General features: G+C 33.3%; 1 protein-coding gene across 2 annotated transcripts; it reads left to right on the top strand.

Moving 5' to 3' along the window:
• The first annotated feature begins 2985 nt into the window (after positions 1-2985).
• Positions 2986-22932, top strand: LOC123534437 (heat shock 70 kDa protein 12A-like). Of its 2 annotated transcripts, none has more exons than XM_053518880.1 (7): positions 2986-3106; positions 15489-15634; positions 19141-19292; positions 19485-19706; positions 19881-20040; positions 20412-20546; positions 21850-22932. In XM_053518880.1, the coding sequence occupies exons 2-7, from the start codon at positions 15493-15495 to the stop codon at positions 22779-22781; spliced, it is 1743 nt and encodes a 580-aa protein (XP_053374855.1). In that variant the 5' UTR covers positions 2986-3106; positions 15489-15492; the 3' UTR covers positions 22782-22932. The 2 variants fall into 2 exon arrangements, with proteins under 2 accessions (XP_053374855.1, XP_053374853.1); XM_053518878.1 differs by lacking the exon at positions 2986-3106 and adding an exon at positions 7031-7146 and having other exon boundaries at positions 21850-22931.
• The last annotated feature ends 1876 nt before the right edge of the window (positions 22933-24808 follow it).

The raw sequence follows: 24808 nt of genomic DNA, 5'->3' as shown, positions 1-24808 counted from the left end.
TGAGAAGTAGAAACTGTGTATTTTTTTAATAAACGCGTGGTAACTTTAAACATTATACCTATATTTGGCATTTTTTATGGAAAGGAAAATATTTGTTGATCAAACATAATAATAAAATAGTAAGAAAAAACTTATTGAGGAATATGTTACAGATTTCATTTTGTTTTACGAAAAAAAAAGCTTATGTATTTTTTTTTACAAGTTCTGTCTGGAGATGCGCACAAATTCCAATTTGATATTTTTGAAAAATGTGACACTCACTCAAACTAAAAGTTTTGTTTAAATGCTTGCCGAATGTGCGTATCAGTGTTATAAAGTAAAGCATGAAAAAAGTACACGTTAGGCAACTTATGCATGAAATCGAAAATTCAGTATAGATAGAACACAATACAATTTGATTTTATCGGATATATTATATTCCAATAAAGGTGATTGCATGTATATGAGAAAATCAGTTTCCCATTCTTATTATAAGTTTTCTATGTATTATAATGGAAGGATAAGTTCATCGGTATGATGTTTTCTATTATAATTATGGCATTATAAAATATTGTAAAAATGTCAACACAAAAAACTCGGTGAGTTTTCACTATTCCCGAGTCTTATCATCATTATTATTTCTAAAATCATTACTGCATCTTTCATTATTTTATTTATAATAATAATGATAATAATAATAATAATGATAATAATAATAATTTTTTTCTTCTTCTTTTATTCAACTATTCCTTTATTTCAACCCAGGTACATTTACATATACAGCAAGGGCATAAAACAAAACACATTCTATTTAATATACTGACAGTGGTTCCGAAACAAGATAGATATAAATTTCGTATTTAGAGAGAAATTATATGTTCCACAATGGATAACTATAACAAGAAAATACGTTGTTCTTTGGAGGTGGAGAGACTTAAAATTTTGAATCCAGCTACGCTCGTGATCAATTGGGTTTTCCAAAAGTAGTTCCTGTTCTAAATAAAGAACTGAAAGTAGTTCTGTTCTAATTATGGTAAAGGTCAAACTAAATATAGCCAACATGTACAATGTAAAAGTTGAAATGGATTTTTAGAAGAAATATTTGTAAGTACAATATGATATTCTGAGTTTACCTTTAAACGTTTTGGAAAATAATTTACAATTTGTTTTAATATACGGAAAAAATATGTCAATGGGACTGGATTAAAACAGATTCATTTTACGAGTTAAGACCATGAGCATCATAAGTAATAATATACGTATAGATACATTGCATTATTTTAAACAACAGGAATTTATCCATCGATTAGAGTACTTTCAATTCAAAGTACATCGTAAGAAATCGGATGTAGCAGATAAATATTAAACTACAGTTGAATGCTGGCGGTTACGTACATGAAAATTAATATCAGTTGGCGGTTAATAAACAAAATAAACATTATAACAATGGTATCAAGTAAGAATTATTATTATCATTCCACATATTATTATCATTCCACATTAATTAAAGAAAAAAGTAATTTCTTTCAACTCCACTGCACACATCTACATAGTCAAATTGGGACCCCTGCTGTGTTAATTGCCCTCTAAATAAATACTGTTACATAATAGCTAATTAGCAGCAGACAAGATGGAAGTTGTATATTGGATTTAGGGAGACACTTATAATGTAGTTGATCTAGGCCTTTAAATAATACAGAATGACATCAGGTACCCTTTATTGGCATTATTGCATCACGGATGGACATCTTGGTTAGGAGCATCGACCTTCCCTAATCCAGCTGGGTGACTTCGTCACATGTAGAATTCAAAATCCTGAGCGAGGCTCGCACCCACATCGATGAGGATGCGATCAAAGATCAGCGACCGTAACAATTCAGCAACTGAGGCCCTCATAGTCAAATAATTCTATAAGGTGTTTTTTTATTTTCAACGCACTCAACCTTATCACACACTTTCAAGGTTTTAAATGACACATAATCTTGAGGAGCGTATTCTGTTTATTTTCAATAAAAGTAGCCGGTTTCATTTATTTACAAATGCCATACACATAGCGATAAGGCTTATGAGAAATTTAATTAAATTAACAAATATACTTCCATATGACATTTACGTAACTGTATAACAGAATAGCATAAATATAAATGTCTACAAGAAATAACAGGAATAAAAGTACACTGTTTCAGTTAGCTACTCCATATATTTCAACAGTACGGGTTAGTAGGTTTAAACTAGATATTACTATGTAATATCTTAGGTATAGCAAGCAAGGAAACAAACGTTGTACATTGATTTTCGATTTCATGTTTATCAAACGTTACATAGATAGTCTCATTCGTAAAATTTAAACATTTAAATTTGAAATTAGACCTGTAAATAATCAATTTGCGAAAACATTCTTTTCAAGCAAACCTGTACTAATGACATTTTACATTATCAAACAAACAAACACTTAAAATAAAGCGCACGCCATACATAAAGGTACATGAGTATAAAAACAATTTCAATTTTACAATTAAATTAGTTTTGTTTCTACCTCATCTTAGCTTGACTGTTATGAAGATATCAAGCTTATTTGTTTCACTCTCGAGTTTATTCTCTGGAAAAACTAGTACTCGTCCCAAATGAAAATATATGATCGTGACTCAAGTTGGGCTCAAACCCACGACCTCGGGGAGAGTGAGACTTATATGTATAGCAAGCAATAAACTCTAACAAGAAACGTACAGTCATTCTACATGTAAAATTAAGTCAGGTATAGTTACTATAGTATTTCCTTAATGTTATAATTGTCATACAGGACCTCAATACTGATCACAAAAATCAGCGATAACAAAAGCATTTATAATTTAATTGTAGGGGAACGATTTGAATAGGTTGGATAGATATTTGAATCGTATTTGGTTTATAACCGTGTTTACAAAGTATCATTGTTGATCGGCGAAATTAGATAAAAATATCTAAATACGCGTATAATCAGTAATATAATCCAATACAGCAATATAAAGAAAGGAAGTTTAACCTAATTTGCTTTCGTAGAAAAAAATAGCGCATGCGCCTAAGGCAATATCACGATAGCAATTTTGTGAATAGCGTGAGCTGAACTTTTGGTGAGAAAAGGAAATATGTAAATATAATATTTTATATTATCCTGTTGTATTCATATTAAATGTCTATAACACATTTACCAATACTAGAAAAATTTTCATTTGCAGGCCAGTTAAATAAAAGTGTACAGCTCATGGCAACAGCTCTGAGTGCTTCAGATAAATTTTATACCAAAATTTGAATAGTATAATAAATATTTTCAGTGCGATTTTACATTGTACAAACATGTTCTGAAACTAATAACAAATCAAGAACTGTATTTATATGTATAAATATTTACCTTAATGGCTCAACATGGCTACACGAGAAATGGTTAGAAGATGAGTAAAATACCGGTCTGTTGATAAGAAATGTCTTTCCTTTGTACTTTTTATCTGAAGATAAGTCAATCACTTCGGCAGTTTGTATATATAATGTAGTGTAATCAATTGAAAAGCAATTATTATAAACTTTTCAACATATATAGAAATGACAATTGTGATGATAATAGGAAAAATATGGTACATGCTAGAAGTGAATATAAAAAGACAGTAAGAAAAAAGAAATATATATATGATAAAAATCAAACACAAAAACTTGAATCAGCTAAATTGTCAAATGCAAAACGGTATTTGTATTTGTTAAAAGGATCTGTTGTAAAAAGTAAGACATCTCTAACTGCAAAAGATTTTTTAGAGTATTTTAAATCTATTAATGACACAGACTCTGTGTTTTTTTCAACCGGATGAGGATTTTATATATTTCATATAAAATATATTTGAATGGAGAATTAGAAGTAATGTTTAATGAGCTAAATATACCATTTTCACAAACTGAAATTATTACAGCTTGTAAAAACTTAAATACAGGTAATCTGGTTGACCTGATTATGTTTTAAATGAATTTTTTAAGTATGGCATAATGTGTGACAGTTTTCTGACTATCATATGTTCATTTTTTAACAAATTGTTTGACGCTGGGTATTTTCCTGAAGCATGGACTGAAGGTTTTGTAGTATCTTTACATAAAAAAGGTGACATTGATACAGCTAGTAATTACAGAGGTATAACATTACTAAGTACATTTGGTAAATTATTTACAAAGGTTATAAATAACAGATTGAATACTTGGGCTGAATATTATCATGTGTATATTGAAGCACATACAGGTTTTAGACAAAAAAATGGGAACTATCGATAATATTTTTGTTTTGCATGGCCTTATAAATCATTTATTGAATAATAATAAAAGAATGTATGCGGTGTTTGTAGACTTTACCACAGCTTGTGATTTTTTAGTGTGAGATATTATTTGGTATAAACTCATAAAAATAGGTATTAGAGGTAAAATGTTTGATATTGTTAAATCTATATATTGCAATGTAAGATCAAGAATAAAGTACAATAATAAGATAAGTCATGAAGATTTTTCATGTTTGCTAGGGGTAAGACAGGGTGAATCGCTATCTCCTTTTTTATTTTCGATTTATTTGAATGATATTGAAGAACACTTTATGATACACGGGTTTAATGGAATAGATACTGGAATGTTAAAAATGTTTTTACTTTTATATGCTGATGATATCGTTATTATGGCAGAATCGGAAGAAGAACTAAGAAAGGGTTTATTTTTGTTAGAAGATTATTGTGATAGATGGAAACTAAGTATAAATTCAACAAAGACAAAATTATGATATTTAAGAAAGGTGGACAGTTAAAAAATGATCTACATTTTTTGTTTAAAGGGAAGGTTTTAGATATTGTCAATAATTTTACATATTTAGGAATAGTTTTTACCAATGGTGGCTCATTTAAAATGACATATGATACCTTAGCAGGACAGGCTACAAAGGCAATGTATAAACTGAAATCAGCTCTTGTTAAATACCCAGGTATGCCAAAAATAAAGTCAGTTGGAATTATTTGATAAGCTTATTTTACCTATTTTAAACTATGGGTCAGAAATTTGAGGAATAAACGAATCTATGGTGCTAGAAAGGGTACATTCTAGCTTTTGTAAAAGATTACTTGGCGTCAAAATCCAAACACAAAATAACTTTATATACGGTGAGCTTGGTAGGACATCGCTGTCAACAAGAAGAGCTGTGGGTGTTATTAAATATTGGTTGAAAATTATACAAATGGAGAATGAAAAATATGTAAAGGCTGTTTATGATTTGATGTGCAGACAATTAGAAGTAAAACCAAATAGTAACTCCTGGGCAAAATCTGTGAAAAATCTATTACAATCCCTTGGATTTTATGATGTGTGGTTATTTCAGGGAGTTGGTGATAATGATGTATTTATATCTGAACTAAAAACTAGATTAACTGATGTATTTATTCAAAACTGGAGGGCGGATATTAATGATTCAACAAGAGCAAACAGTTATGCTTTGTTTTCAAGTTTCAAGCTTCAACCATATTTAAAATTAGTAAACTTAAGTAAGTTTAGAAATGCACTTTGTAGATTACGAGTTTCATCTCACAGACTAGAACTTGAAACAGGCATAAACCGGTTCCAATCCCTTATAATGAAAGAAAATGTCACTATTGTAATAGCTTAGAAGATGAATTTCATTTTGTTTTAGAATGCTCACTTTATAATGATCTGAGAAAAAAGTATATAAAGAAATATTACTGGTCAAGACCAAATATACCAAGATTTATTGAATTAATGACTGCAGAAAATGTTAATATTAATAAGAACTTAGCGATGTATGTACATAAAGCTTTTGACATTAGAAATCAATTTTGTTATTATTTCAATTGATAGAAAACCTCTCTTTCCTCACGCTGTATACATGATACATCATATATGAAATAATATGTATATGATATTATATTGCAGTTCCTATTATTGATGTGCTACTGATACTTACAACATATTCTTTTAACTGATAATTGACAATGTAACTATTTGTTAATATATATTTATGTTTGCATGTATGCTCAGGGACCTATGGTCCAATGCATGAATGAATAAACTCTAAAAACTCTATATTGTAACCATCACCAACAGGATTTTAGTACAGCTGTCTTCACATACAATTTAATTTTTAGTCTTATTTATTAGTTTGTGGGTATTGAGTGATTTAATCTAACTTCTATGCAAAAACACATTAAGTACGACCTTAACACATCTATATTAAACAACTATGAGTCTATATACACTAAGGTCTTTAAAGCGTCCACACGGAGTGGAAAACATTTTCGTAACTTTATAATTTAAACTACCTTTTTTTATAAACATTGTTTTTAATTCTTTTTGGATTTTTATGTTTTCAATTATTTGGGAACAGAGTTTGGTCAGAGCCACATTCCTGTTTGGGTATACTACATCTTTAAATATTATTTGAACATATTCAAGCTGTTAGATCCTTATGGTATATATCCTCAATTTTGTCATAATTTCTTATTTACTTCGAGTTAGTTTTTCATCATGCATATATACGCTAGGGTATTAGATTACAGTTCTGCACAATAACGGTATAAATACTACGGACATATATTTTGTAATATCAACTAGTTATGCTGATATTTTTAAAAAAAACTGAATGGCCGTCTTAAACATATTGTGTGGCTAAACAGAGACAAAGTTGTACATGCATTTCTGTATATTTAAACACGTGCAAAGATTAATATAAACAACTGTGAATAAAGACCGCCTGCATGTAATAACAAATATTTTCTTAATGAGAACAGTCGTTATACACAGGCTTAGTAGTATCTACTTTATACTCCGATATTCAAAAAGGTACTAGTTGAATACCTCTGTGCAGAAAGCTATTTCAACAACGCCAATGATGATTGTGCACAATTATATTGACATTATCAAGTTTATTTAGTCCCAATAAATATGTTGATACTGCCTGTTACAACATGCAGTCCAAATGTGTATACATGATACATAATCAACTAAATCAAAAATTAGAAAAAGGAAGTTTAACCTTCTTTGGTTTCGTGGAATTCTTTCATGTTTAAATGATTTATAAAATCGAATAACGCATGCGCCCTTTGAATGATCGCTGTAGGGTTTGTAGCGTTGAGCCGGAGGAAATTTTGTGAATAAAGGAAAAATGTAAATATGACATTTTCTTAATCTCTTAATATAGTCATGTATTATATGTAATAGGTAATGCTCATAGATTATATATACTATTTTTTTCAAATTAGAAGAGTTTCATTCGAATGTTATTTAAGGAGTATGACTACATTTTTTGTAAACGAATATTTTCAGTAGGAATGAGTCTCATCTAGTATTATGATTAAGGTAAAAGCTGACTACGATTTAAGATTTTCATTATTTCTTTATTGTTTGTGTGACAATTTGGACGAGCATTGGTAACGGAGTTCTGAGCAAACTTGCACGGGTTTCAAGTCGATTTCTCTGCTATTTATTGAAAACCAAAGTAGGTTGGCCTTTCATGGAATTGATATTTCTGTTCAATATATTACTTAGTTATGATAATATAGTGTTATTTTACTAAAACGTGACGATCATTGAACAGGTTTTGTAAATAGCAAAAATAAATAAACAAAAAAAAAAAAAAAAAAAAGAAAAAAAAAGAAAAACCCCAAACAAACAAACAATGGCTGGCTATGAGTGCACGTGTGTGCTTGCTGCAGAACAATGCACCAAACTGTAAGGTAAACTATTAACGTCTGCCCGGATCCATAGCCAGTAGAGAAGTAGCTTATCGGATGGTCGAACGAAAGAGTTATGTATACGTATAGATATAATGTGAATTGGAAGGAAAGTAAATTACCAGCTTCATATGCAAGTGTGTCATAGTATCATAATTTATACTTAATAAGTATTACTTTGCGGATTTAAAAACTCACTAAAATATTTGGCTGCAGAAAGTTCCCCATTCGTGGAACTTGTTGTTACATTTTCTGGTCATTTGGTATCATGCAGTACATTTCATTTCCTCTCATGAACCGAGTCTGCTATTATTTCCTCGGTTGCGTTCAATACTTCAAAAGGCTTTTCTTACATTTTTTTATAAAAAATACAGCTAATGTTTGCTCATTTTCTTTGGATGACAGAAGCCATGCCAAGTGAAACGATAACATATCACTACGCTTAATATTCAAGCTATATTTCACACATGTAGGATACTTAATCGAAACTGTTTAAAATGTCAAGGGCGTTGTAGAAGAATAACAAATTACTTTACAAATATTAAAGATTTTAGATACTTTGAAGATTATGGGATACAAATCCAAAAAATATACAAAAGGATGTTATTGTCTTCGGATAAATTTCCCACAATAAAGTTAGTTTCAAGGCTATATCTATTACAAGTTTGAATTTAAATAAAATCATACAAAAACAAATAAATTAACAAAAGGTAACGCCAATAATCTATGCTTCGTTGATTTTAAAGAGATAAGATGAACTGCAACGAAACGGATTCCGTTTAATTTCCGGAACTGATAGAAGACAATGCTTCTTAAGTCTTTGTTCGCCCGGTGAAGCTGTAAATTACTTGCGGAGTAAGATTAAGCAGACAGGGACGGGGAGACTGAAATACCAATAATTACCGCATAATATCTATTAATCTTTTGCCACTTTGTACATATTACAGACATGTAAAATGAAAAAAGTGGAAAACCACAGGTCCCCCCAACAAGACATAAACGAAATTTGCAGGCTCGGTTGCAGCCTGTACATGGACGGCAGTGGAAATGCAAGCTAGCTACCGTCCACGCCCTCTGGCCCCGGGTTGAGCAGAACGCAACATTTACACATGTTATAAATACCAGAATATAATTTAGAGTCATCCGCAGATGTATTCATACGGCGTTGAACACGGAACCTTCAATGATGCACACAGTGCAATTCCATGAAAGGCGGTATATGGTCCCTAGATAAAATAATATAAGCCATAATCCACAAAGTCTATTCCTTAAATCTATATTTTGTATAGAAAATAAATCGATTTTACATAAACAGGTTTTGGAATTCTTTTGTCTGAGTTATGCGCTACGCTGCACTCATTATTTTGTTAAGAGATAATGAAAGCGTATAATTATGTGGAAAAGATATAACTTCGTCAGAAAAGGAAGGATATCATATTTCTTATACAGACAATGTTTTCTAAAGCAGTGATTCCCCGTATATAATATCTTACAATCTTACAGTGCTATGACCTTTTTACGCGTGATACAAAAAAAAAAAAAAAAAAAAAAAATTACGCAGAAAGTTTTGTTACTGTAATACTTAGTCCTAATAGTTTTGGATCCATGTTGCTATTGTAACAAATAAAACTACACTTAAGGATTTTAAAATTTAAAACGCCACATCTAAGCATTTGGAAAACTTGATCCAAGATGATTTTCGTAATGCATATATAAACGAAATACACAGAATAGGGAAGACTATTAATGTGGCATTTTTTTCTGTGCTAAACGAAGCATGACTACCACTCATGAAGCTCACATTCGGATTAATAACATTCGGATATACAGATATTCGGTTGTGGTCATCAGAAAATAATATCGACTATCCGTAGTCACATCGGTAATCAATAAATAAATTGACCAGGTTTTCAAATGATTTTCGTTGTCGGAAGTTAAAACGTTGAGCCTGAACATTATAGTTTGGGTGACTGTCTCACACTAATGACAGCATGGTGGTTGATATCCCTGTAAAGGATTTCAATAAAATATAAAATATTTTGAGGAACGCCAACGTTTTAGAAGAATAAGTTAGTAATGGTTTTAATGAATAGACCTTTAATTCGAGAAAAGTCGAAACATTTTGGGGGAAAAAAAACTGTTGTTATGAGTTTGTGATTATGTTAAATTGTGTTGAATACTTTATTGTAAAATTATAAGAATCTTTCACTGGTTAATGGTAAAGATAAATAAGTGATGTAGTCTTTTATTTTATTCTTCAGCTAAAAGAAGAAATAAAATTAATGATTTTCTTTTCAATACTGTCTGAGTACTACCGCTACCTATAGCGTATAAAATACAATCATTCATAATCTTGAGCACGAGAGTTATCTTACATCCAGCACCGGCAAAAAAGCACTGGAAAATCCTGTCTGGCATGCAAGAAACTACCACCTCACACTGAAACAATAATCATGTTTTTACTATCTATCTAACACAAAGGTTTATTTTGCCATCATGTAGTGTAACCTTTTAGGTTTTTAATTCTTTTTAATGAATATCAAAGTGTGGATGCCTTTGCATATATTGCATGATTAGGTTTCATTTTAAATGTTGTAGTAAATACATAGAACCTATTATTCTTGTACAAATATCGCTAATATTCATACAACTATTGTTTCAAATGTACGTGCATTATCTTCTATTTACTTCCCTACTGCATAACATTCGAACACAAACACATTAGTCGAAATATTCAACACAAACAAAATACCTGTTATTTAAGTATACTTTGCGAAAAGAAACATTTATCTATAAATATTAAAATCATTATCTTTGAATACAAAAGTACATATCATTTTGCAATATATACATATTTTAATTTTATCCTAACTTTATGTGAAATAAAAGGCAAAATCGAGGAGCATAATAAATTTTGCTTTATTAGGTCAGTGATGAAATAAAACTTTGTCGGACATTTTGACCTAGCTTGTGTTTGTAAATCAAAACGGCACCATCTTTAAAATAAAATAAAATAAAATAAAAAAGATATCATTATACAACGATAATTTATCCAGTATGTGAGATAGTAATGTATGTACTTGCAATTACTACAAGAGACATATTTATAACAGAACCGCTCTAAAGCGGAAGTTAACACAGGTTTTGCCTTGTCGGGAACTTGAATAGTGGAATATTTGATCTGGAAAGAACAGTTACTGATAGTCAGATCATCGAGGAAATAATATCTACTAGTATTTTCTTAATCCAGTGGCGTTATGGACTTCATACTAACGTTTGCTTGATAAGGATGGGCATCCGATTTGTAATGGAACTTCGAATAAAACTTCACTTTTGCAGAAAATATGATTATGTTTAACCCTACATAGCGTACGCCTTAGTTTTTCTGCCTTTATCATGAAATGTTATGGATTATAACTATTCAATTCAAATTATAACCAATCAGGCCTATAAAGGCTTACTATTAACAAAACATGAAGTGCTTGGAACGGACGACAATTGATTACATAGCTATTAAGTTGGTCAAATAGCTTTTCTTGAACATTTACACATTTGGAAGTTAACATTGTGTTAAACATTGCACCATTTGGGGGTAAAGTTGTCAACATTATTCGAAGGAGCATGCTCCCAGACCCCCATACGAACACTGCACCTCTTAAGTGTATGTTACAAGTGCCTTTGATGCATCAGAATGTTATTTCAAGCCCAGGGTTCGAATCACGGCCTTGGTGCAATATTTTCTGAACTAGTAGCCTAATAAAAGTCCGACTAATTTGACGTTTAGGATAGCATTATAAGTTTTGGATTGTCGTTGTCCATCACGTCTCAGAGATCACACTATCCCGAAACGGCCTATCATTTGGACTAAGGGATACAGTGACCCATTGAAAGAATTTGCATAATATATCAATCATGCTCACAAATCTTTCACAGTTATTCCACGCACCTTCCTAAATAATGCCAAAATTGTCGAGCTCGGAGTCGGATTTTTGTCACTACGGACGCGATAACAGTGACAGTTCGCTGGCCAGATGTGAAGTAAACACATGATGTGACCTGCAAAACTAATTTAATGTTTCTAATGAGCTGCAAAATGTACGCAACACGGATTAAATCAGCTTTCTGTTTGTTTACAGAAGACTTTCTTCTGTTACTAAATAAAGATAGACAAGTACTTTCATTACTAGATATGGGCTAACCTTGTTTTCAAGTTGTAAATATTACAAAACTGACGCTCAACGAATAGTGAATATTAAAGACTGGAAATTACGTGTCATTGTACATTTTTATTACTTTCATTGAAAAGACTCAATCTCACCAAGATTGTATCATTTCGTTGGGTGGATCTTTGTAGATTTATTTCAATGTTTATCCGTAAAAGCACGATGTAGCTCTAGGGTTTACGTGAAGTTAAGAAGTGAAAGTAGAACTTGTAATATAGTGACACTATCGACACATGGCATAGGTCACGATTACTGTGTGCATATATATATTTAAAATTATTGAAATTGCTCTTAAGGTCCGTTGCAATCATACAAATAAATATTTTATTGGAAAGTACGCCTACATGTAAGGAATGGCTGTATGGGACATAACCAAAAGGACCAAATAAATCAAAGGTGCTGACGATACACGAGTTATAATAACTGCACATTTCAACTGAATGAAATAGTTTTCATACTTAAAATTACTAAACAATCTGCGAGTTTGTCATATAAGTTTAAAACATTTATGCAAAGTAATAACGTAAATTGTTTCCGGTATATGTCGGCGGTGTCATGAAGGTGATAGCATAACAGGGGATAAGAACGATTCTAAGGCAAAACTAAATAATCAATAGTTAGTTTATACTAATTTGTTTTTAGCTCGATTGTGATGAAAGTTTCAAGCTTATTGTAACCTATTGTAACCACTCTCGAGATCGCTTCCTGGAAAAACCAGTACTGTTGTCATATGAGAAGTCATGGTCGTGACCCCAGTGGGGCTCGAACCCACGAACCCTGGACAGAGCAGCCGACACCTTATCCATTAGACCACTGCTCCCCTTAAAATCAATAGCTAGCTCTGTAAAAAGCATTTTTATCATGAAGTGTTATTAAAATCCTATATTTATGTAGTACTTGTATTTTGTGGATATGTGGAGGATCAGCTAATTAATAGAAAACATCAGTACAAAATTCGAATATTATTTCAACTTTGTTTTTTCAAGAAATATAGTCGGTGCTCGCGTAAAACACTGTCTGATACGTGAAACGATGTCCGTTTTGCATCTTGTGGTGCTTTGTGAGGACGCATAGAGCTTACAGCGCATAGAACTTGCATGTGATCTGTATGCGTCAAGCCGTGACGCATAGAGCTTACATGCAAGATAAGCTCTATGCGTTAAAAAGGCATGGTCGTCACGTGTAGAGCTTACTTATGGATGATGATGCGCTATGTGAAATTATTAGTAGGTAATATGGCATGAATGATCTCATTGAGAGGAATCAGGGAGCCTCGAAGTTACGTCCGCCCGTCTGTATGTCCGGAGATTTTTTCAGGCGTGTTTCCTCCACAGGAAACTTCGATATCACAAGTATATGCGAATATTTCAGGCCCACAGGAACGAGGGACTAGGCACGCGATTGCCCTGCCCCACTGCCAACCCAACGTTTGCTACATACAAGATTACTAAGGAAATTACCGTTACATCGAACTGATAAAGAGCGGATCTGTGGTCCAATCGTTAACACACTGGACTTTCATTCAAGGGGACACGACTTCGATCCCCCGCGAAGATAATTGTCAGTTCGATCAGTAAAAAGATATAGACATAGTTGTGCCAATGTATGATCATAGTGTCATAGAGATGTCTTCATAAATACAGGGTCTTAGTGAGTTTTCTGTCCTATTTTTATTTAAAAGGACTGGCAGATATGGGTTCAAACCCATGAGATTCAGTTGCCATGCATGTTGTGCCAACCCTAACGGTAACACATACCTCCAAGATCATGACTAAAGAATAATATGATAGCGATACAAGGCGTGAAGCTAGAGGACAATTCACATTACGCTAAATCGGTGCCTTTATGAATCCACATTCGGGAAAAGTTAACTTGGCATGGTCGTCCACTTCCGGCTTAGGTGGGGTTTGGAATGAGTACTAGTATCTCTCCTGAGAATGTCTAAGATCTTTTTGGGGTCCCCTTTGGGGACAATTAGATTTGTTCTTTTCGGTCCGTCCATCCGTCCGTGCGTCCGCACGAACGTCCGTATGTCCAGAAAGTTTGTGATTCGCGTTCAGCAAAGAGTATTCCACATACGGACATGCAACATTACAGGAATATGCATCAGCATGTAAATTTGTGCACCTGGGTTTTTTCGTCCGGCTCTGCCCAGGGAAAGCAGAGTTATGGCCGTTGACTATTCCATCTTAGGTATGAAACATTACAGAAATATTTGTCAGCATGTGAAGTTGCGCAACTGGGGTTTTACTTCCCAGACCACTCAATGAAAGCGGAGTTATGTCCCTTGATTTATTGAAAAATAAAAACGCTATATTTATGCTAAGCAAAAACTATTCAATCTTCGGTTATGAAACATTACAGAAATATTTATCATCATGTGAAGTTGCGCACATGGGGCATTACGTCCCAGACCACTTCATGAAAGCGGAGTTACGTCGCGTGATTTATTGAAAACAGCTATATTTTGGATTGTGATGTGCCGCCCACACCCCCACCCCCAACCCCCACAAAAAAAGACCGATAATGGTAATTATCTTAGCAAGTTTTTGACAGCGAGTCAATTTAAGCTGATTTTCATAAAGTGTGTCCCCCCGCCACCCCCAATCTGAAAATGCTTCCTATGGTCCTGATCTCCATTTCGACGCTAAGATAGACAATAAGATAAATCACAGACTTGGTCTTATTGTGTAGACCTGCTATTGAGTAGTAATGAAGAGTGCAACCCTTCTCAACCCCGTCACCCACCTCAAGCAGAGGTTTAAGCAGAATTCTATTTTAGTATTTAGTATGTTGAGATCAATGATCCCGAAGGACAAAAAGTATACGATCGCTGAGATATATGTTTATTTATTCTCAAACTTAAATTTATAAAATTATTAATAAGTTGACGATTTTTGAAACTGAATATGTAAAACAGAAGTGTTTAAAATAACCATCTACATGTAAACTGTTTAGAATCTACAAATTACTCTTATACATCCCCACTCATATAACTGTGATACAAAACCACAAACCCACCCCTCGTCTATCAAAAAAGTAAATTAGACTTTAGTTAGATTTAACAGACAATTAATGTTTAAGCTCTGTGCGAGAGAAAGGCACATCTCTGACTTATAGAGCTCACGTAATGCGCCATTTTTTTGACACATAGAGCTTATTTTAACTCTATGCGTCAAGCCGTGACGCATAGAGCTCACGTGTAAGCTCTATGCGCCGTAAGCTCTACGCGTCATTACAGTGCTTCTGTCAAGGACTAATGTCTTTCTTTTAAAAAGTAATGTGACTGTTTGCAACATACACACTCTCCTATTGGGGTTAGAAATACCTCAGTTTGGAAATCAGCACGGTTTCTTGTATATAACATTGGTACAACAATACATCTAATAATACATGCTAGCATGAAATTAGGGCGTTTCAGAATGCATTAAGAAAATCACTCAGTCTACATCAACTTAAGATTTACTCTAGTGAAACATGTAAGCCGGCCTTCGGAAACTTGCCTAATAATCCACACAGGTTTGCCATGATGTGTTTTTGTATTACTTTACAGACGGATGGATCCGTTAGTTGTAGTAGCCATAGATTTTGGGACAACGTACTCGGGATGGGCGTTTTCATTCAGACATGAATATGAGAGGGATCCTATTAAAGTGTCTTCAAAGATCTGGCAAGGTGGAACTTTAGTCTCACAAAAAGGTATGAAAAATTATTCGACGTCTATATACCATGTCTTCTCTTACCATTACATGTGTAAGGGATTCAACTGACGGGGATAATTGTTAGATACATTTTCCTGTAACTGTTGACCATGAAGGGTGTTTAAGAGTGAGTGATTTTTTTGTGAATATGTTAAAGATAAAATAAGGTTATTATAATAGTAGCTCGATCTGGGATGCCGTATTCGGCTCGAGTGGATTTTGCTAGATCGGATCTCACGAGGTGCGCAAGCACCGGGTGTGATCCGTCCTTGCAAAATCCACGAGAAAGTATACAAAATTCCAGATCTAGCTACTGTTATAATGACCCTTTATCACATACATCCACCTTTTTCGTTTGTCGTTTTGTTTTCAAGCGAAATCTTTAATGTTTGTCGATGTTAGAAGTTTTTGTGTGCGCTGTTTATAGAAATTTGTCAGGTCATGCGTATTAAATGAAAGCAGTCCGGCAACATACAATACAAAAGGTACAATACGGATTTTTTTCTGCCTGGTCTTATTTACTTGTGAAATAAAAGCTGTATTTTTGACAGAAATTATATACTGCAGTAGGTATATAATAAAACATATAGATTGCTATAGATTGTGGTTTACTTTGCAGGGCTGTGTTGTTCTTGAAAAGTGATTGTCATGGTGGATATTGTTTCTGAAAACAGAAATGTTAATTCTTGCATAAAAACTACTTTTTTCACTGGATCCGCTCATGTATTAACGGGAGCAAAATCGTGTACAAACAAGGCAATTCACGTGCTGTTAATACATGATTTTTATTTTTTAAATGCTTTGCCAGGGACATATGTATGTATTTTTGCGCACACCGATATTTGGCATCTGCGTCTTGTTTCTTCCATAACAACCTCTTCTTGTAGCATTAAAGATACAATGTAATCCATAATATGTTTAGCTGCATCAGTTTCCAACCCCAAACGTACTGCCCCCATCAATGTACGCACTAGCTTCTCTAAGAGTTCACTCCCTTTACAAAGCGTCTGTTCAGTTATTTTAAATAACTGTGAATAAATAAGTATCGCGTGTAACTTGTGCTGTTGCTCGTTTTTAGGTATTATATTTATGATTTTTGTTAGTATCAGTCGGTATGTTTTTTTACCTGATTTTTCGCAGAATTCATATAATAAACCTTGAAAGCTAGTCACTACCCTCGTACTCATCCGTACTCTAAATGTGTTCGTACTCAAAATAATTCGAATGTAAATTTATTATTCTTTAAATTGTGTTCCTGTTAATAAAATTTTTAAGTTATATGCAAAATTATGGGTAATATAACGTTTGTAATAACTAGAAATAAAAATAAGGTGCTCAAAAACCTTCAAATCACGCTTTTGGTAGTGTTGTTGATATGTGTGCCCTGGTTATGGATACTTAAAACATGTTTACCGTTTCCAAGAACAACCGAATGGTAACTAGAATGTACCGGAATCGTAAAGTCATAACATATGAAAGCAATGCATTAAGTCGTCGGGTAATGTTTTTTTATGCAAGAATAGCGACAATACACGTTTGTTTTGTGTATTAACGTCTGCAGAAGCCCTTGGGATATGTTTGTGACCGAGACCGAAGACCCTTGGGATATGTTTGTGACCGAGACCGAAGACCGACGGTCTCGGTCACAAACATATCCCAAGGGCTTCTGCAGACGGTCTCGGTCACAAACATATCCCAAGGGCTTCTGCAGATGTTAATACACAAAAAACGGGTATTATCCCTACATTGATCATGTTTGTTATAATTTATTTAAATGAAAGTTCCAAGGGTATGATTATACTTTTTATTCGATATCTTTACATAAGAGTTTCATCATCCATTCATTCTTAAATAGCGTATAGGATATTATTTAATATTATACATTTGATAAAATGTTATTGTTCAGAAAGATAAAAACCAAGAACTTTATGACAGTTACCTTTCTTACTATTCAAAAAAGAATAGTTATCCATCTTATGATTTTCACTTACTATAGCTAAAAATAGTCAAATAATTGGAGTCTAGGTATTGCTTGAATAATGCTTATATAAGTATTATTGGCAAAAGTGTCTTTTTATTTGTGTTTAGCTATCTTGAAATAAAACAGAATAAATACACGTACTTATATAGATATTATTGTATGGTATATTGTATAATATAGATAATTGTGTTCTATAATGTGAAAATGTATATATTTGTATCTGTTATATATTATGTATATTATTTTACCATTTATCTTTCCTATATGCTTTGTGGCTGTAAATGGACAAAGGCAATTCGTATTGCTGAAATGCCACTAAATTTGAAACCTTGATTTAAAAGGTGATACGTTTATCATTTGTTGAATTAGTCCAATGACTATATATTATAGTACTTTAAGGGATACACTCGCTTGTGCGACGACTACACCCAATTTATGTAATTTCATAAATAGACTATATTTTCAAATGCAGTCATTACCATATGAAAGTAATTACCTGGATTTCAATCAATGTTTCCGTATTTACATGATGACATTAAAGTTTTATAACTGCAAGGATTGACTTTTGATGGATTTAACGTCGCACCAACACAATTATTGGTCATATGGCGACTTTCCAGCTTTGAGGGTGGAGGACGACCCCAGGTCATCATGAGCGGGCACCTAAGTAGAACCACCAACCTTCCGTAAGCCGGCTGGATGGCTTCCTCACATAATGAATTCAACGCGCAGGGTGAGGCTCGAACCCACATCGTTGAGAGACAAGTGATCTAAAGTCAGCGCTCTTAACCACTCGGCCACGGAGGCCCCGTAAGGATTAAAACTGCGTTTTATCCGTTAAACTGTTTTTTTCTTCTTCGGGTGAAGAAACTTATTACATGTCAGGTTTGATTAATAAGCTTATTTCGCTTTTTAACTCAGCTATAGAAGACGCAACTTGACCGCGATGGTTGACCTTAGGCTGATTATTCATATCGGTTATTTCATTATAGAAATCAAGGGTGTTTAGGATAGCCGTGTATATTTATATGGAATTAGTTTGTATACAGTGCAGTAAAAAGAAGTATATATACTTTCATTTGATCAATTAAAACTTTCCAATACACTAATTTATATTTACACAAAATTATGTTTCCTTTTTACCGTGCAGCTCGTGTTTTACGTACACTCCTTTTCAATAATAGGTTGTGCCTTATTATGTATTATAATGCAAAGGTCAACCATCGGGGTCAAGTTGCGTCCACTATAATATGACCGAACAGCAGTCTGGGTTTAAACGTTTATAAACGCTCAGTTTATAAACAATGTCCTTGAATTCATCAGCATAATACGTCTTTATACGACTGCGCAGAAGAAAAGGTGTTTTGGTTAAACAGTGCAAGTATAAAGCTCGTATTTTCTTGTAGATACATTTGAGTATATGCCTAAAATATAATGAGAAAAATCAATGTATATGATAAAAACCAAGTCAGTTTAAAAAAAGATTTATAAAGTAGTCTCTAAATAATGTACATATATTCTAGGGCCAACCTGTATTTTGATTAAATCCGATGGAAAAACAACCGACTCATTTGGCTATGATGCAGAAAGTAAATATGCTGAAAAGGTTGAAGAAAACGAGCAAGATCAATGGTTCTTCTTCAAAAGATTTAAAATGTTGTTATTTAAAGACAAGGTTTGTATTTGATAGTTGATGTTGACATTAAAGCTATTTTCATGAATATACAAGTCCAAACTTATTGATGTCAAGTAAATAAACCTAAATTACTTACCACCATCTCACAAGTCAGTATATCATGTGCATAAATGCTGTAACAACATATCTATAAAAGTATATCATACTTACTTCATTTTGTCATTCATAAAGGGCATGAAAAGAAATGCTACACTTGAAGATGAAAGTGGCAAAAAGCTTCCAGCAATGACGGTATTTTCACTATCTATTGAATACCTCAAAAAGAATGCTTTAGACACATTGAACAAACAAGTAGACACAAGACTTGATGTTGATGATATACACTGGGTGCTTACTGTCCCTGCAATATGGAATGACGCAGCTAAACAGTTCATGAGGGAAGCAGCCCAGAAGGTTAAGTTCTTAACAGTTGAAACAATAGCATAATAGCAAAGAATACAAATGTACTAGCTAAATAGATAAATAATTTAAATCTCGACAGTATATATGCGCTTCTTCTGCTACGTTGTAAAACCGTTCATGATTATCTAAAGAATTATATATAAAAGTATTGTTTGTACCAACTAGGTTGGAATATCAGGGAAGAAACTGAGAATTTGTCTTGAGCCAGAAGCCGCTTCAATTTACTGTCGGCATCTTCCGGTGTCGAAATCATCTGCTAAAGGAGAGAAATCATCCTTTGCTCAATTTTCAACTGGGACAAAGTATCTCGTGCTTGACGCCGGAGGTAAATGCAGAACGAATTAACTATCATTGTGGATAGTACGAGATTAAAACCTTTATGCCTATATCGATCGTTTCTATATAATGTCTCATGCATGCGTTACCACTTTGGTAAAAAAGTAATATAGACGTTACATATTTTGAATTTCTGTAATAACTAAATTACAATATATTTGATATAAAGTGGTAAATCATAAAAAAAACAAGGAGTTGGTATAGCTAGCGCTTTGACAAATAATTACATTATAGAATCTCACATGTTGCGCAGTTTGTACACACTGTCCTTGACACATTTCTGATATCACTGATATGATATCGAAGTCAGCTAAAAGTTGATATAGTTGAATATTATAAATCATTTTACAATTCGATTAGGCGGAACTGTTGACATCACTGTTCATGAAGTCACTACAAGTGGTGAGTTAAAGGAACTACACAAGGCAAGTGGAGGTGCATGGGGAGGAACTAAAGTAGACCAGGCTTATGAGGAGTTTCTCACAAGCTTTGTTGGTAGGCATTTCGTGTTTTTAGCACACTTGAACACGAAGTGCTCATAGTGATCTTTTAAGATCGTTGTAGGTCCGTCGTCTGTCCGTCGATCGTCCGTCGTTTGTGTTCTTCTGTTGTCTACAATGACTTTAAAATGATCTCCTTTCAAGTCACCATCATGCCAGTTTCAAAAACATTTAAAAATCTTCCCACCAGGAACATCTGGCCCGATTTTGAATTAATTTCAAAGCAATGATTCTTCCTCTATTCAATTCCTTTCCTTCAAAACATTCTATTTTGTTGAAATACATGGCCGCCAGGGCGCGGGGCTAGTTTTCCCTATATGGCTAAACGAAAAATAATGAAAGTGTCTAAATAATTCCTAGCTCTTTGAAAATACTGACAGTAATTTTTCGTGTGTGACATTCTACTAAATTACTTCCAGTAATTTGTTTTCGTTAAAAACACATGACCGCCAAGTGACGAGACTAGTTTTCGCTATATGGCTATATGAAAAACCTTGAAAACCTTTTTCTCTGAAATTGCCTGTCTGATTTATAAATATGTTCACAGCAACATTCCTTAAGGGAATCTCTACCAAATTCCTCCAAACATTCCGTTAAGTTTAAAACACATGGCCGCATAATGACGGGACTAATTTTCCTTATATGGCTTTATGGAAATTAAACCTGAAAAAATCTTCTCCTCTGAAATAGTTGGCTCGAATGGAAACTAATTTGTCTGTAATTATCATCTGTCATCATCCTACTCTTTCTGCAAGCACACACACACTTGACCTGTTCGTATATATTGGAAACGTTTCTTTTTTCCTCGCCAGAAAATATTGACTCTATTTCAAAGATTTTCACAGATATGTACTCCAGAACTGTTCAAGCAAGCTGTGAAACTAAGGCGAGCGATCTAGGACCCCCATGACCCTCTTTTTGTGTGTTTTACAGTTTTTGTAAAATGCAATCGAACCTGGTGGTTTGTTATAAGCATAATGTACACGTGTTATCTACATGAATTTCATAGATTGCAATGTCCACTGAATATGACAAATTATATATCTCTATAGTATTACTAACAATTTGAAAGGCAAATTGCACCTATTTGTTAAAACAAATCTGAATAGATACTTGCATATTGAAATTGTCCATATTCTTTCCTTCCCCTGTGTAACTGGACCGACAAAGAGTTAATATATACCAAAACGCATGTTCACTGCTATTATATTCACATAAAAAAGACAGAAATCATAACTGCAGATTAGAATGCAAGTGTCAATATAAAATAACTCTACCCGAACTGAAATGTTTTATAGGTTCTGAGGTCATAATGAAATTCAAGAATAAGCATATGGATGACTACATCGAAGTCTTCCGCGATTTCGAAATAAAGAAACGACAAATTTCACCGACCAATCAAGTAAAGGTTACAATCCGTATGCCTGCTAGTCTTTCAACACTATGCAGTGAAATGAGAAGCAGTGATTTGAAAAGCTTAATCCTACAGTCACGTTTTGGCGGCAAAGTGAAAGTTTTGAGCGATAAATTGAGGATAGATGCTGATGTAGTCAGAGAATTCTTCAGGCCAACTGTCCGAAACATAATCGATCATGTTGCCACTCTACTGAAAGAACCTTCAGTCCATGGTTGTGCTGCTATTCTAATGGTCGGTGGGTTCTCGGCATCACCAATGTTGCAAGAGAACGTGCAGGCAACTTTTCCAGAACTCCGAATAATTGTTCCTGATGATGCCGGCTTAGCAGTTTTGAAAGGAGCTGTCATCTTTGGCCATGAACCTACAGCAATCTCTGAAAGGGTCTGCAAGTACACATATGGAACCAATACATCCCACAGGCAGACCAGTAGATGCAAACATCCTCAAGGAAGAGTTGAAAAGGACAAGAATGGCGATCTTCGATGTTACGATATATTTCGCATCCATGCTAAAGCCGGTCAGTCCGTCAAACTTCATGAAGAACAACAGGAACAAATATATACGCCTGTAACTGACAACCAAACTGTCATTGGCTTCAAGATATATTCGTCATCGGCAACGTGTCCCTATCTTATTACCGAGAAAGGATGCAACCTTATTGGTGAATTAGCGATTCCAATTTCCGACAAAAGTTTGGGAAGAAAGCATGAATTTGGTACGAGTTTTATTTTTGGAGGGACAGAAATAGTCGTTAAAGTTGTTGACAAGGTAACAAGCGACGTTACGTATGAATCGGTTGATTTTCTTGGATGAACATACGCAGTCACATTATAAATAAGTATTTGTCATCATTTTGAAATAACCAATTTGACTAAGTCTTGCTAACCATATCGGATTAGTCCGTTATTCGGCTATAACATAAATGTGTCTATTTTCTGTTTGTTGCAGAATCATACTTGATAAAGTGTTTGTTGTGTTTATTAGGATTATGTCTTTAACAAGTTACATGCTAAGTCATGATGTAATATGTTTATTGTAGGTCATGTGTTTCTTTGCCATTAATAGAATGACACATCAGTATATCATTAAAATACCGCCTATAATAAATATATTTGCATAGATGTCTGCACTAGCGTGTTTTATAATTACATTATAATGTATATATCTTAAAATATGTTATAGTATTTAAAAAGTTAACTCCCCTGTTATGGACATATTTTCATTTTGGAATGAAGAAGTCTTATATTGGGTAAAAAGGGTGAACAAATTTGATTTTATAATAGGTTTCATATATTATATATTAATGATGCGTGTGTGTGTGCGCGCGTATGTGTGTGTGTGTGCGTATGCGTGTGCGTGCGTTTGTGTGTGTGTGATTTTCCTTATAAAATCATATTTAATATTTTCATCCTAGCATATGTATTTTTTTTAAATAAACTATAGCTTGTTAATTTGTATGTTTCATTGTTAATTTTCTCAAATGTCACAGATGCTGAATTACATCGTTTGTCAATTATTATTATAGCATATGCACTGTCCATTTAATTATGCACATGTGATTACAAAACAATAGGAAAATAAAAGCAACACCGGATTTGACTAAATTTAAAAATACTATAAGTACCACACAGTATTATGGCGTTTTTATTTTTAGCAACATGTAAATAAACAATCAATTCTTAAACTCTCTTTTAAAATAAAAGATATAGGAATAAGTTACATATTTGGCTTGATGGCGCAGTAGGTTGAGTGTAATCATTTTACAGTGATAGTTTTGATGGTTCGAATCTTGCATCTGTCCAATATTTTTTAACTTGCATTTTATTTTACATAGAAATCTACTTTGTGTAAGTTTGGTTTTCTTTAGTTTCTAATTCATTCACGAAACAAAAATGTTAGATCATGTTACAGATGAAGCGTATTTCAACATAATTACGTGTTAACAGTGATATTTATAAGTTAGTGTACAAGTTAGTACTTGATTCACCAACTCATGTTGTTTTCGTTGAACTGGAAAAAAAGAAATTAAATACAGTTTTAAAAATATTTTTACGGGTATGGGAATCGAACTCCCGACGAACAAGTATAACACGGCCAACGAGGAACTAATGTTTTCATCATAAACGTAGTGTATTGGCATAAATTTATGCTATTGTTTTTGTTTGTTTACATTTCAAAGCGCCTTATTACTGTACGATACCTATAGATATGTCAATACATCAATACGTGTACCATAATTAATTCCAATGTTTTGGCTATATTTACATAAAAATCATTCTTCTCGTTGATAAGAGATCAATTTTCATCTTGTTGTATAATTTCATTTGTTTATTTGTATTGTTATTTTTCTGACAGAAAGGGTTTTACAGTTTGCAAGAAGTCCTTTGATTTAAGTCCTTTATTCATCAAATTACACGGTCATTTATTTCACTCTTGTTTACCTTGAAGACTTTTTATGGATCCATTTTGAACAGTATGAAGACACTAGTGTGTAGTGGTTCGAATTAACTGTCTTTGCACATAAAGAGAACAGATAATTTTCTACCATCAGTACTGGGTTCGAGATTAAATTAGAGATTTCTGGGTCCTGGGTTAATCTCAATATCACTGCCTAATAAAGTACCCAAGTCAAACAATACATCAAGTATATTGATACAAAGTAAACTGAATTATATTTCAAAATAATTGCATGACAAACTTTGGATTTGGAATCCAAAATGTCGGAAAATACAATTATATGAACACATAAAGTTCCATAAGACTTTAATTTTTGTCGAGCCCGCTTGCGGAAGCGAAGACATAGTTGTCCAAATGGCTGTTCGGTGTATGTGCGTGCGTCC

This window comes from Mercenaria mercenaria, chromosome 12, assembly GCF_021730395.1.
Source record: "Mercenaria mercenaria strain notata chromosome 12, MADL_Memer_1, whole genome shotgun sequence".
Taxonomy (NCBI): domain Eukaryota; kingdom Metazoa; phylum Mollusca; class Bivalvia; order Venerida; family Veneridae; genus Mercenaria; species Mercenaria mercenaria.
The sequence above is the reverse complement of the archived record's forward strand: the minus strand, read 5'-3'. Positions and strand labels throughout refer to the sequence as shown.